Raw genomic sequence first — 14,387 nt, 5'->3', positions numbered from 1 at the left:
CAGGTCTGCCATAGGAGAGGAGAGAGGAGGTGAAAGGGTCATTTCAGCCCTCGCGATCTGTTCACAGGAGCTCCTGCCCAGGGGCCTGGACATCAAGCAGGAGGAGCTAGGAGACCTGGTGGACAAGGAGATGGCTGCTACTTCAGCTGCCATTGAAACTGCTACAGCCAGAATAGAGGTATGGAAGTGTCCAAAGATCTCAAGTGATGCCCTGGTAGCTACCCTTTGGCAACATTTCCTATGGGATGTATGATAGTCGTTCATTAAGGCTTCAGAGGCCCCCTATGAAAATAAACCAGAACCTGGACCCACCAGGATATCTGAGGAATAGGAAGTGAGAAAGTCCTCACCAAGAGAGGGTGAGCAGTTTCCTCAAGCATCGCGCATTTGCTGTCAGGCCATCCTGCATTCATGTTCCGGATTGGCTGACCACTTACTAACCATATTCCTTCCAATAAGTTACATTAGCCTCACTAAGATTCAGATTTCATTTTGATATGATGTCGATAGTAAAAGCACCTACCTCAGAGGGATATTTTCAGAGTTAAATGAGATAATGCACATCTCGCCATGGCTAGTGTGGCTCAGCTGGTTGGAATGTTGTCCCATACACCAAATGGTTGCGGGCTCAGTCCATAGTTGGGGCACACATGAGAAGGAACCAATCGATGTTTCTCTCTCTCCCCCCTCTCTTCCCCCTCTAAAATCAATAAGCATGTCCTCGGGTGAGGATTAAAAAAGAGAGATAATGCCCACCTCTGTCAGTGCTGGACACTCAGTAAATCAGTGATAATGCTTGTCTCAGGGAAAAGCCGAGTGGGCACCTTTGGAAAGGTCTCATATTGCTCTTGTGATGAAGGACTCAGGCCACCCACCTTGGTGTGAGTACCTGCCTCCTGGGCCTGGTAGCCACTGCCCCTCCTGATGTGGTGCTGTAGCCCAGAGTTCTGTGCCCATCAGCCTGGGGGCCAGGATGTCAGGACGCAGACAGGGGAACCAGCCTGCTGGAGCTGCCTCCCACTGAGTGGATCGGAAGTCTAGGTGTTTTCCCCAATTCTCCAGAGGATGTGGATGGGCCCGTCTAGATCTGGGTATTGGAGTGTAGTAGGACACCAGTGGTTCTCAGTACCTGTGACGTGTTAAGAAACCTTGCTTCTTTTTAACAGGAAATGCTCAGCAAATCTCGAGCAGGGGACACGGGAGTCAAATTGGAGGTGAACGAAAGGTCAGTTTGACCAGCATGGTGGCACGTAGGTGGTCAGGATCCGCCTGGCCTGCGTTGGATTATACGAATTAGCGTAGAATGTTGGCACCCACGGGGAAGGTTAAGTCTACGTAATTGTTGGTAACGGTATTAGTGATGGTGATAGTATCGCTGTTGCATTATAAGGGAAAAGAAACCCCCAAGAATCCTCACTTAGCTCTTCCTTATGAAGAAGATCCACAATCAAGTCTCCTTACTCATCTGCCTTTCCTTTGGGGCTTCACCCGAGAGAAGGCATTCCCTGCCTTATTTCCCATTCCAAGTTTGCCTGTGTTTCGGAAGGAAAAAGAGAACAAACAGCTTTCTTCATTGTTGGTCTCTGCTCTGTATCCCTCACCTTTTTTTTTCATCTTTTGTTTGTTTGTTTGTAGGATTCTTGGATCTTGTACCAGTCTAATGCAAGCTATTCAGGTCCTCATTGTGGCCTCGAAGGACCTCCAGAGAGAGATAGTGGAAAGCGGCCGGGTAAGCGTGGGTGAGGGCCCACAGACAGGGAGAACAGAACGGACACTATTTACGGATTCCCAGCTCACTAAGAGGCTAAGTCTGCGTGATATACTTGTCCACACTCAGTGAAATCTGTATGTGTTGTTGTCACACCCTGCGTGTCCATCTGAGGACACAGCTGCCACCCCTTGGGTGTCAGCAGACATCCTGGGAAGAAACTGGGACACTGCCAAGTCACCAGAGAGCAGCCAGCCCCAGCTTCTGGCTACTGGCTCGTTGACCCAGGCAGACACCACTGGAACCTGCTGTGGAAACCCAGTGTGCATTGCAGGCCTGGGCCCTTGCAGGAGGACCTGAGAGCTTTTGAAAACTAGGCAGATCAAACAAGCGAACCTGGTGGTAACTTTCACAGTGGGCTCTGCTGTGTCTCTGCAGCAGCAGCAGCAGCAGCCAACTCACAGTGTTCACGGACTGTGCCTCAGTCTCATGTTGACTTCAGCGCTTTGACTTTCTCCTTTGCTGGCATTATTGCCATCTGGTGTTTTCTCGCATCCCTGGCGCAGCTGCACCTCAAGAGACAAAGGTCCAGGAACGGTTTATGGGCCTGAAAACAATCATATAAAGAACAAAGTTCTATCTGCTTTGGTGGTGCTTTTTATCAGTGTAAGAGGTGATGTTTTTGGTCCCCCAAAACAGAAAGAGGGACTGAGCAAGGAGTATCTGCAGATTCTCAGACTATCAGACACTTTTAAAACATAAATACATTTTTAAAAGCCAAGTAGAAATAGTTTTTTAAAATTATTCACTGTATACTCTCTTCTTTTGGCAAATCATGAAGAGCAGCTAGACTCTTCTGAGATTGTTACTTATAAGTACATATTTTATACATATATAAAATATATATATATTATTTTTATAATATATAGCCCTGGCCAGTGTGGCTCAGTGGATTGAGTGCTGGCCTACAAACCAAAGGACTACTGGTTCAATTCCCAGTCAGGGCACATGCCTGGGTTGCAGGCCAGGTCCCTGGTTGGGTGCATGTGAGAGGCAACCAATGGATATTTCTCTCACACATCAATGTTTCTCTCCCTCTTTTTCTCCCTTCCTTCCCTTCTCTCTAAAAATAAATGAATAAAATCTAAAAAAAATTATTTAAAAAAAATATAAACACACACACACAATGTAGAAATATGATAGAAATGCTATGAGTTTGGGAGTCAGAGGAGCCTAGGGTTTACTTCCATTTATTGCCTGAATGACCTTGGGAAAAGTATTCTTGCTTCTCAGAATCTTACTTTTCTCTTCTGTAAAATGGGAATAATAATGCTTGCCTCTCAGAGTGACTGTGAAGATACAAATGAGGATATATATACACATACACACACTCACACACATGTGTATTTATATACATATACATATATGTGTGTGTGTGTGTGTACCTGGCACGTAGTAGGCAATCCATAAAAAGTACCTATTATTATCTTTCATTTGCCTAGGGCACAGCATCCCCTAAAGAGTTTTATGCCAAGAATTCTCGATGGACAGAAGGACTCATCTCAGCCTCCAAAGCTGTGGGCTGGGGAGCCACTGTCATGGTGTGAGTGTCTTTCGGTCCCCATGCTCCTCACCCCACCCCCAGTCCATTGATCCACCCCAGAGAATACTAAGGGAAAAAATATCGCCCCTAAAAATGCACTGATAATAAAGTTTAAGAGGAATCCTGGGTGTCCTGGGACAGCACAGGGGTAAGGCTGGCAGGGGGGTGGGCTGGTCTAGAGGTGGGATCATAAGGGGTTGAAGCTCTGACTTCAACAGTGACAAAGTCCCTCTGGTCCTTTCCCGACTGTCAGTGACGCGGCCGATCTGGTGGTACAAGGCAGAGGGAAGTTCGAGGAGCTGATGGTGTGTTCCCATGAAATCGCTGCTAGCACAGCCCAGCTTGTGGCCGCATCCAAGGTAGGACCCGTGTCGGACTCCCTGGGGTACTGCGAGGCCTGGCTACGTTAGAGATACTTGGACTAGGGACCAGCTCCAGGAACAGATAGTTTATCCAGGGCCCAGTGGGTTGGGTCCCAAATTAAAATTCTGACTCTCAAGAGTTCCCTACCACCTCCCCCGAAAGCCTTTCATCTGTCAGCAACAAGCCCTTCTACCCAACTCACCACGTACTCCCCTCTTGGTTCTCCTCACTTGGTTACCAGGGGCCTCTGAGCATCCAGCGGTGCCGACCTCTGATGAGCAATCGCAGCATTCCAGGAGCTCTCAGATGAGGACGGAGTTAGAGCGCCGGGGTGCAGGGCTTCCCCAGCCGGCATCGGCCTCTCCTCAAGCGTCTCCAGCTTTGAACAATTGCCCAGCTAATCCTAATGCAAAGCTTGTCACCAAAATCCTTCCATGAGTTTGATAGTATCCCAGGGAGTGTTCTTTTATCGTACTTACTTATTTTTATGCCAAATCGGTTTTCACAATGGGAGCGCCTCATCAAAATACCTTATAAAGCTGGAGTCTGAGGCCATCCAGCAAATAAGCCAGGCGTCGTCTTTTAGATTAAAGATGCGCCAGAGTTGACCCCACAGGCAGCAGTCTCTGAGCAGTTGACTGGTAACCGCAGTGGATCCACGTCTGGTTGTCAAGCACCATCAGTCCAGCTCTGACTCAGTCCTGGCCACCGCTCTGTGTCGTGTGAACCTAAACATGCTTGGTTCTGGCAGGTGAAAGCCGACAAGGACAGCCCCAACCTGGCCCAGCTGCAGCAAGCCTCCCGCGGGGTGAGCCAGGCCACTGCTGCGGTGGTGGCCTCGACCATTTCTGGCAAATCGCAGATTGAGGAAACAGGTAGCCTTTCAGAAGCAATACTGTCTTTAATCCAAGTTACCTGTTCTTTACATGCTCCATGATCCCAGTTTCCCACAGTTCTGTTTTCAAACTCTTTACTTTTCATCTTTTTGCATAAATACTTATTTTCTCATAAGAAGGGACACCGCACAAGCATGCTGTTTGTATTGCTGCAGTGACACACCTTTAGGCAGATTTTGCATTTATCCATTTCTCTGAATTCAAAGAAACGCATCTGTAGGCCTGGCTGTCTGGTGGGGAGGGTGGAGGGGTGGGAATTCTGACCCCGGTTACCCTGTCACTGCGTCTTTCTTCCTGTCCATCCCTTGCAATGGGCACACACATGCTAGTAAACGGCAAACCAAGCATTTCAGTAGAGCATTGGCATCGGCCACCTCCCAGGCGGGACTCACCCTGGGGTATTATCTGACAAGAATTTCTCACTTCTGTCCTGGCAGACAACATGGACTTCTCAAGCATGACGCTGACCCAGATCAAACGCCAGGAGATGGACTCCCAGGTACGAACTCCATCTCTAAGTCTAGACAGTTTTATGACTTAGGATATCAACCCCAAGTATTATTCCCAGGGTAGGAAGCCAGTGAGAGAGAGACTTGGGGGGAAATGAACTCAGATGTACCTTTTGGCCCAAGAATAAATGGTGCCGGAAGGGACAGTGGACATGAAGAGGGTCGACTAGTGACAATGAGAATCTTAACTCTTGCCCGCTAGTCTTGGCCTTGTGTCCCCAAACCTGACATCCTTCTCTTAGAATTACTAGTCATCAGTCCTGGGGTAAAGTCCAGATTAAAACTATTAAAATCTGTGGATGGGTCCCAAAGGAGGTATCTTAATGGAAAGTCATGTGGCGAAATTTCTGTGTAAACACTGAAAAAACAGCTCAAGTCTGAGTCTGCTCTACCTGCACTCTCTTGTTTAGTGGTCTCAACTAATCCCTCCTGACTTTAAATACCACCTGTGTGCTGATGAACACCAGATTCTTCTCCCCGGCTGAGATCTCCTTGAGCTCTGTACTTGTCCAACCACTGACATGATATCTCCATTTGATGCTGAGTAAGCATCCCAAACTTAATATCCAAAACAGGTCTCTTGGTTTCCCTCTTCCCCAAATATGTCCCCTTCCCTGGTTCTACCTCCGAAAATGGCATCACCACCACCCACCTGGGTGCTGAGCCCCAAACCTAGGAGTCATCCTTGGTTCCTCTTTCCCTCACCCTCTACACCCAATGCATGGAAAGTCTTATCAACTCAAAATCTCCAAACAGTAACCTTGACTTACCTCCCCAGTATTTTCTGCCTCCCTAACCTAGTCTAAGCTGCCATTGTCTCCCTCCTGAGCTACTGCCAAAGCACCTTAACTTTATAGTATGTGTGTCCGTCTTTCACAATCACCCTGTGGCGGGGCCAGTAGGATGGTGGTGGGAGGGAGAGAGGGGACAGGCATGCGGGGCCACGAGTTGATGGACGGTGGAACCAGGTGGAAGGCGCATGATGGGGTTCATCGTACCAGTCTCCGTCTTTCTGTATTTGTGTCACATTTCCCATAATAAAAAGTTTAAAAGCAAAAAAAGGAACATCTAACTGGGCCTACTTATTTCCACTTTTGCCCCACTACAGTTCGCTCATTCTCTACATAGTTTAAAAACATAAGTGACAGCATGTCACTTCCCCACTTTCAATCTTCCAATGGCTTCTCTTGGTACTTAGAGTAACATCCAAATCTCTAACCCGGCTTGTGCGGGCCTGGGTAGAATGATCCTTACCTGCTTCAGCCTCTCAGCCCTCTCCCGCTCCCACACGGCAGTCAGCCGCACAGAGTTCTTCCTGTTCTCCCACCCCTCGAGCCCATTCCTGCCTGAAAGTCCGCTTCCTCGACTGGAATATTGTTCCCCAGTGAACTGAATAGCTGATCTCTTATGGCCATTTAGGTGTCAGCTCCAAAGTTGTTTCATTTTCTGACCATCCTTAGTATTGATCCCATTACCTTGTGTCATTTTCTTGATGATCTGACCTTTTCTTGTTTGTTAGTTTGTCTCTTCCCCCTGCAAGGTAAGCAGGGACCTCGTCTGTATATGCAATACTGTCTTCAGCACCTACAACAAGGCCTGGGCTGCATGATGGGTGCTCAGCAAATATTTCTTGAGTAACAACAAATTAATGAGAAGTGCAGACAGCCAAAAGTAACTCACCTTTAGTGAGACTGTGCCTGTATAATAATAACCCCAAGTTGCACCAACCCCTCAGAGACGCCAGAACCATCATGTTTGGTTCCTGCCTGAACTCCCAGGGAAATGGGCTTGGAGGGTTATGACTAGATAAGCCAAACGTTGGGGTTGTTTTTATTTATTTTTTTTTTATTTTAAAGATTTTATTTATCTATTTTTAGAGAGGGGAAGGGTGGGAGAAAGAGAGGGAGAGAAACATCAATGTGTGGTTGCCTCTCATGAGCCCCCCACCAGGGACCTGGCCTGCAACTCAGGCATGTGCCCTAGACTGAGAGTTGAACCAGCAACCCTTTGGTTTGCAGGCCAATGCTCAATCCACTGAGCCATGCCAGCCAGGGCGGGGTTGTTTTTAGATGGTGATTTATCAGAGGAAATTAAGATAAGCCCTAACTCCCTTTCAGGCATTTGGACTATAAGGCATCATTCACTTCTAGCAGAGGGTCCTGGTGAGAGGATAGATGGAACAGAGGAATGAATGAGAGGGCAGAGAAATTAGAGCAGAGACGAGGCTGAGAACTGGGTGAGCTATGGAATAATATGGAAGAAAATGGGAACACGGAGAAAAGGAAATGAGTCAAAATAAGATAGTTCTCAGATTGCTGCTCAAAAGAAAATTCCACTTTCCCCACAGGTGAGGGTTCTGGAACTGGAAAATGAACTGCAGAAGGAGCGTCAAAAACTGGGAGAGCTTCGGAAAAAGCACTATGAGCTGGCTGGCGTTGCAGAGGGCTGGGAAGAAGGTAAGCCTCTCTGAGGACCTGCGCTACCCCACAGTGAAGGGGGGTGCTGTGTGGGGAGGGCTTTCCCCTTGAATGTAGCAGGACGAGGAGCCCTTTGGTCAATGACCTCCTATTTCTCTGTATCACAGGGCATGTTTTCAGTTATAAATAACTATAAGCCCCAAATGGGGATAAATTGTCAGTTGAAAGCTTTTGTTGTCACCTTTCAAGGCCTTAATGATGACCAGTGGAGTGGTCACCCACCACCATTCCCTTCCAGGTTCAGTAAGCCTGGTTTGTGCCCCAGGAGTTTAGTGTCTGGGCAGCCTAGAGGTGAATAGGGAATGAATGAATCGTCATCAGTGAAGATCCAGCAGCCAGGGACAAGTGAATTACAAGGCTCTGACTGTCCAGAGCCAGCGATGAGCAGCAACAGCCAAAAGATAGGAAGGGTCAGGAGCTAGGAATGGCATGGAGCGAGTCATGTTCGGCCCACCAGCCCAGAGACCCTCTGTTGCTCGGACTCTGAGTGCTGCTTTGCCGCATGTCCACAGTGACCAACTTGATCACAACCAAGATGACCAATTCTTGTTGGCTGGCTCTCGTGTAACCCAGTCCTTTCTGGACATGTTACTTAGGGACGGGGTGGTTATGATTATCATGTTCTTTAGGGCCCCACACGGTGGCGGTTTGGGCTAACTGAATGTGTGCATGCAGGAAGAACTATGAAACCTGAATGGTTGTTGCTGTCTTTTAGGAACAGAAGCATCTCCACCTGCACTGCAAGAAGCGGTGGCCGAAAAAGAATAGAGCCGCACTGATGCCCCACACGTCACAGTGTAAATCTCGGTTGGCCCTTTATGTGTGCGTTATTCCCCACCACAGACTGAACCCCTGCAGTCGCAGTGGCGGCCACACCACTCCCATTGTCCAGTGCTCAGGACCTGCATGGCCTTCCAAAGACTCCCTCCACAGTGACGCCCTTTGTGTCGGAACCCGTGATCTGTGCTCTTCCCCCGCCTCCCTGGTGTCCAGAGAGGACGGGAACAGGGCCACCCCCACAGAGAGGACCTCCCTCCCAGTCCTGCCTGCTGTTTTAGCCTTAAACAATCAGCGTCCTTGTCCGAGGGGCTGTGGTGGCTGTGGTTGAGAGCCTGCGGAGGGAAGGTCTTATGCGTTTTCTTTTCTGTTTTCTTCTCAGTCTTTTCAGTTTCATCACTTGCACAAACTTGTGAGCATCAGAGGGCTGGCGGATTCCAAACCAGGACACTACCCTGAGTCTGTGCAGAGTCAGAAGGACAGGAGGAGTGTCCTGGCTGAGAATGCCAAGGCAGTGCTCCCCCTCTTTTTGGCAGTTCCATGGATTCCCACTGCTGCTTATGGTGATTGGCTGGGTTTTGGGTTTTCTTTTTTCAAGTTTCGCTCACATAGCCAACTCTCCCAAGGGGAACACCTCTGAAGCTCTGAGCTCCCAGGAGCCCCTGACCACAGCAGTTAACAGCAACGGTGCTGCTCAGGCTCTACCTTGGTGCTCCCATCAGCCTCCAGGCTGAGTCTCCTGCTGAGCGTGGGTCAGCCGAGGCCACTCCCCAGGGTCGGGCGGAGCTGCTGAGCCACAGCTTTCCTCCAAAGGCAGAAGTGGAGGGAGTGCCTTTCCTCCCCAAAGCTGGAGCCCAGCTGCCAGCCTCTGCCCACCTTCACAAATGAAAGGGCCACAGAAAGAGGGAAAGGAGGGGTGCACACAGCCCAGGTCTTCAGGAGACGCCTTTCTCTGGAACTCCTCGTGACCAGGCTGGAAAACCTTATCACATGCTTGAATGGAGCTGGTGAGAATAGCCACACCTCTTCCCCCAGAATGAATTTTCCTTGTCACCTCCCTTCAGACCCAGGCAGGGCCCCCAGAAGGCGCTTGTGAGGGGTTTTCAATTCCTTTCTCTAAATGTCTGCCTGCCTTTGGTATCCTCTTGAATCTGAAGAAGCTAGTTCCATGTTCTACCTAATGACAGACCCAGAAGATCAGACAAACTTGCTCCCAGTAGGAAAGAACCCCGTGCTTGGCTAGGTTCCTTTAATATTTATTACTAACCTCCATGAAGCAGCAGCAGCAGCCTACAAAAAGACGCTTAGAGCAATCAGGATTTCAGGTGTGACTGTAACAAGGCTTGCATTGCTGCCCTGTACATCAGTCTTCAAGAATTGGAAACGAGGCCAAGATGCCATCCCAATCTGTCGCCGGTTTGGATCGTGAAGCAAGCAAGGTTCCTCAGAGTTTCTTGGGCAGGGAAAACATGAAGGAGGACCATGGCTCCGTTCCCTTCCAGCCACATGTCCCGGGCCCTCACTGCCCTGTGGACGGGATGAGGGCGTGTCAATACCCTCACAGAGACGGGCAGCCCGGCAGCACTCCTCCACCTCCAGATGGACCCAGCATTCAAGTGACCTTTCGATCTTGGACAAACAATGTCTTCCTTATCTGTAGCAATTCATAGGTAGCAGCCAACAAGCACTTCCCAGGACCTGTCCCAAAGGAACATTGTAAATGTGGCTATGTGACAGGTTGTGAGACTCCTGTTTGATCACTGTGAATCAACTCCCCCCCAATATCCCCCCAGACTCCGTCTCTGCATTCTCTAAGTAGGGCACTCAAAAAACTGTCTCCCTGTAGCTCAGATGATGAGACTCAGATGTGTGATCTCCACCGTAGGCTAAAGAGGGTTCAGTAGAAACTGCGCACTCATGTTTAACGCTTCTTTGTGCTCAGCGTTTTCCCATCCGACGCTCAGAAGGAGTGGTGTGTGGCATCCCGGGCCCACTTGTGCCAATTAAGCCAATCAGTATGTTCTCGGTGTGGATCAATATTTCCATAGGTGGTTAGTCCCCATTTTCAGAATCTCAGCCGCTCAAACAGTTGTGCTTCGGGGAAAGTCTAGTATACTGGGCCAGATAAGGACTCTGAAAAATCACTCCCTCTTGAAAAGAAGCCTCAGTAATTTTTAAAATCTTCATGGGCTTAGCCAGTAATGAAGCCATGAAGAAAGCACTTAAAGAGGAGCACAGGCTCCATCAGTCTCACGTGAGGCAGTACCTGTCACGTCATTACTTCCGCCATTGCTCAGGTTTGGAGCTAGCCCATTCTCTAGCCAAAGTCAAATCGCCCTGTCTTGGCTCTTCTAAGAATGTGTGGTACACCTTGATGAAAACAGAAATCATCATATCCTAAAGCTAAAAGTGAACCTCACAGCCTTTTAAATTAGTCACTGAGCATCATCAGTGACTGGAGTATCATGGGTCAGTGTAAATGGGTCACGAGAGAGGACAACAGCAAAAGAGTGGCTTAGGATTGGCCAGAGGTTGAAAGGCAGCCGCATCTATTTAATTTTGTAATACGGTGCTCTAATACCTCTAGAATAAGGGTGTGTGTGTACATAATAAGGAAAAAAAATAGAAAAGACCTGCTTTTGTGGGGTTATTTTATATCTGAACAAGGAGTTTAAATTAGACTATAATTAAGATTGGTCCCTAGGATTCCCACCTAAATATGAGTCCCCATTCCTTTGGCTGGAATTACAAAACGTCCAGGGCATTCTTTCTTGGAAGTGTTTGAGCTGTCGCGTCAGACACCAAGCACCATGGGGGTCACAGGTGCCTGTTTTTCAGTCAGGTTGCTATGCTGTGGCCTCACTAAGGAGCAGCTGGTTCTGAGCTTACACCCAGGAAGTGCTCACTTATTGCCAGCTCCTTAGTCTAGAGCAGCAATTTTTCAGCTGGCATGCTGTAAGAATTTTTAAAACAGGCAATACTGACTATTTGGACCTCTTTTCCCTGAGATTGTCATATTGAAAAATGACAGTAGCCAACACAGCAATAGCTGACTGGTGTGAATGCCCTCACTTGAGCCACGAATAGAGTTGTATCTTATTGGTCACATCGCATCTTCAGGTTGGGTCTTTAATTCTTGGTACCAGAAATCCTTATAAACAGGTCTAGGCACTGCATCCAATTTTTAGTCACTTTGGAGCAAAAAAGGGTAGGTAATTGCTTTTTTGGGGGGGGTGGGGATAAATCAAAACTATACCTATTTTTTGTCAGATGAGCAAAAAAATATTTTTTTTGGTGTGCTGCAGAATTTTAGTAGCTTATGTGTGCCATGAGATGAAAAAGGTTGAAAATCGCTGGTCTAGAGGGGTCCTCTGGCTCCACTTAACCTGGTCTTGAATTACTGTCAAGTTCTTGCTACCTTCTGCCACCTTTCCATACCTCTGGAAATCCCTCCTGCCAACAGAAGCCTTCAGTGCTGTCATTGGCCTTCAACCAGATCGGCTTTGCCCTCTCCCTCCGCCGTCCTCTGTCCTCCAGAGACCGCACTGCCACAGTATGGAACACCACCACCACCACAGGCCTGCCAGCCCTCAACACCGCCGACTGGCGAGCTGTCTGCCGCTCAAGTCCATGGTCTCCCGGGTCCAGACCAAATAAGGATCGGCGACCTGCAGTGGTGGCCCAGCCTTTCACCCCAGGAGCCAAAGCAACATGAAACAATTGGTTCGATGCCATTGGGTTCAATTCTGAGAGTAGATCATTTCCAGACAGGTCTTTCAGGTGACCCTCAACTACCTCAGGTTTGAAGGCCCTAAATTAAGCTGATTATTCATAGGGCCAAACCGAGGGGGTTCAGGTAAATCTTGGTGATAACACAATTGTCTCTAACTTTTAACTCTTTCACACTTAGGTCTGCAGGGATGGGGTTGGGTTTGTTTTTCTTTTCTGTTTTTAACCTTTCCCCCCATTTTCCATTAGAATAGTTCTTATAAATGAATTTCATTTTTCACGGAGTGCCTACCTTCCCGGGGCAGGTAGCCACTGGCTTTTGTTCCCTTCCAACGATACTTTTATTATGGTATTAAGACCTTTCTTTGTAAAAAACATTGCATCTGTGTTTTCAATTTTTCAAATAAATATTTCAACCTGGCAATGGAGAGTAGCAGTGATAACTGACCAAACAAAGTGGTTTTAAGGTCTAGGGCTCATTAAATCCACTTAAACTCTGCATCTCTGGGAATATGTCCCCAACACAACATTTTCCGAAGCATTGGACTCCTGTTGCATGTCCTTTGCTGTTGTAGGGAAACTAGGTTGCACCATCCTCTGTACCCTCTCCTCCCCCGCCCCTCCTCTCCCCGAGGAGGATCAAAGTGCCAGAGTGGAGAGCTCTCTAATTTGTCTGGAAGGCCAGGTCTCTGCATAAAACCTGGGACCTTAGGTTATGGGTATGCCCTCCTCTGCCTTCCAGATGTCAAAGTAAACTGCTGCCTTAACTGGTTGGGACAGATTTTGCTCAGGGACAGAAGCTGCCAATCGTGAGAAGATGCAGAGCCAGCCAGTCACAGCTACCAGGGGGGTTTTCAGAGGGATCTGACAGACTGGGGCTGGTTGTCCCTGGCAAGATTGTCTGCAACCTTATGCTTGCCAGTATGTTAAGCCAAGGGGGCCTATAGGGAAGGAGCGGGTCAGGTGGGTGAGGGCAAGACCTGGGGTTGGTCAGCAGAGAATGAAGCAAGTAATTAAAAGCAATAGTGTATATGGAGGTCAAAGAACCCCGGTGAGGGGAGCGGGGAGAAATAGTGTTGAAATCACCCAGTAGGGAAGACTATCTGGTTAAATACAGAAGATGGGGAACACTTGCCTGTGGCTGGGCTTTCCTCACCTTAGCAGAATGCAAAGGTGAGCCCACTCCATTTGAAGGGTCACTGACAGACTGGTCACTTCTTGGTTATAGCTGTCTTGCAGATCAAGTGTGATTCTAAGAGTCTAGAAAGCCAGGCAGGGGACTGCCTTGAGAGACGGGGCGTCCATGCTTTGAAGTGTCCAGGGCGTGGGTCTGGCCTGGGCCAGCAGTGCCTTTCTCCCCTTCCAGAGGTACTCCAGTTCTCAATGGCCCCCTGTACCTACATATGGCCTTGACCAGTTGCCCCAAAGGCTCTGGTGCTCATGTCTGAGTGGTCTTCCTGGGGTCCTGTGGCTTGCTCTGCAATTCTAGAAAGGTAGCCCGGCTAGCTGACCACTCTGGCTATTATAAGTAGTCCTGAAATCAGGCCACCAACATGATACATGCCATAACAAAGGGGTTGGGGAGGGGGCCAAATTCATTTAGGGGCCAGGGGTGGCCCTGCCACAGTAAAAGGGAATAAAGGGTTGAAAATGCGTGAGGGGAAGAGAGCCTAGGTGAAATCTAGGCCAAGGGCACATACAAGAAGCACACTATGCACTGTTGTGACTTAAAGCCAGTGAGTTAATCCTGCTTATCACGGTTGTCCTCAGTCTTAAACTCATTGCCCCAGTGTACAGTACAGGCCTTCAAACATTGTGGAGTGAGTGAATGCTCTTTTTACAATGGATTCTTAGTTTTACATGTATTTTATGCATCCATTCATTGTGCAGGTGCTGAGATTTTTCAAAGATGAAGATTCCTCCAAAGTTGCACTCATGTATTCACAATTTGTTATCAAGTGTCTGCTTTTATCATGCACTGGAAATGCAGTGGAGAGCAAAAACAGACATGATCCTGTACTTCTAGAGTTCACAGGCTGTTGAAGGAAACAATTAGGATAATTAATCACAAAAACAAGTGTATACCTGATTGGAGTAAATGAAGAAAGGAACATGATAGCGTGCTCTGAGCATATAAGGAGGATCAGAGAAAACCTTTCTTGATAGTGGTAGCTGGACTAAAATTAAGATAAAGAGTGTGAAGAGGTTGATCAACTCTGATGCGTCACTAAAGGGACTGAAAGGCCAGTGTATCTGGAGCCCAAGCAGAGCGCCACACAGTGAGTCTGGGCAAAGGCAGGAGCAGCTCATGCAAACGTGGGGAAC

At 48.3% G+C, this 14,387-nt stretch overlaps 1 protein-coding gene across 5 annotated transcripts in view; it reads left to right on the top strand.

Annotated features, from left to right (window-relative positions):
* HIP1 (huntingtin interacting protein 1) overlaps positions 1 to 12,483 on the top strand; it is a 146,330-nt gene extending 133,847 nt beyond the window's left edge. For 2 of the 5 annotated variants that reach the window (XM_045819422.1, XM_045819425.1), the window contains exons 23-32: positions 68 to 178; positions 1,167 to 1,225; positions 1,636 to 1,729; positions 3,211 to 3,311; positions 3,565 to 3,670; positions 4,426 to 4,549; positions 5,008 to 5,069; positions 7,427 to 7,535; positions 8,272 to 8,353; positions 8,716 to 12,483. In XM_045819422.1, the coding sequence (XP_045675378.1) occupies positions 68 to 178; positions 1,167 to 1,225; positions 1,636 to 1,729; positions 3,211 to 3,311; positions 3,565 to 3,670; positions 4,426 to 4,549; positions 5,008 to 5,069; positions 7,427 to 7,535; positions 8,272 to 8,324 (819 nt within the window). In that variant the 3' untranslated portion in view covers positions 8,325 to 8,353; positions 8,716 to 12,483. Of the gene's footprint in view, positions 1 to 67; positions 179 to 1,166; positions 1,226 to 1,635; positions 1,730 to 3,210; positions 3,312 to 3,564; positions 3,671 to 4,425; positions 4,550 to 5,007; positions 5,070 to 5,489; positions 5,588 to 7,426; positions 7,536 to 8,271; positions 8,379 to 8,715 lie in introns of those variants that run through there. The other 3 variants (XR_006783481.1, XM_045819423.1, XM_045819424.1) reach the window with 3 other exon arrangements.
* Positions 12,484 to 14,387: the final 1,904 nt, after the last annotated feature.

The sequence above is a fragment of the Phyllostomus hastatus genome, unplaced genomic scaffold (genome assembly GCF_019186645.2).
Source record: "Phyllostomus hastatus isolate PE091 unplaced genomic scaffold, TTU_PhHast_1.1 phas_scaffold_385, whole genome shotgun sequence".
Classification (NCBI taxonomy): Eukaryota; Metazoa; Chordata; class Mammalia; order Chiroptera; family Phyllostomidae; genus Phyllostomus; species Phyllostomus hastatus.
The sequence above is the reverse complement of the archived record's forward strand: the minus strand, read 5'-3'. Positions and strand labels throughout refer to the sequence as shown.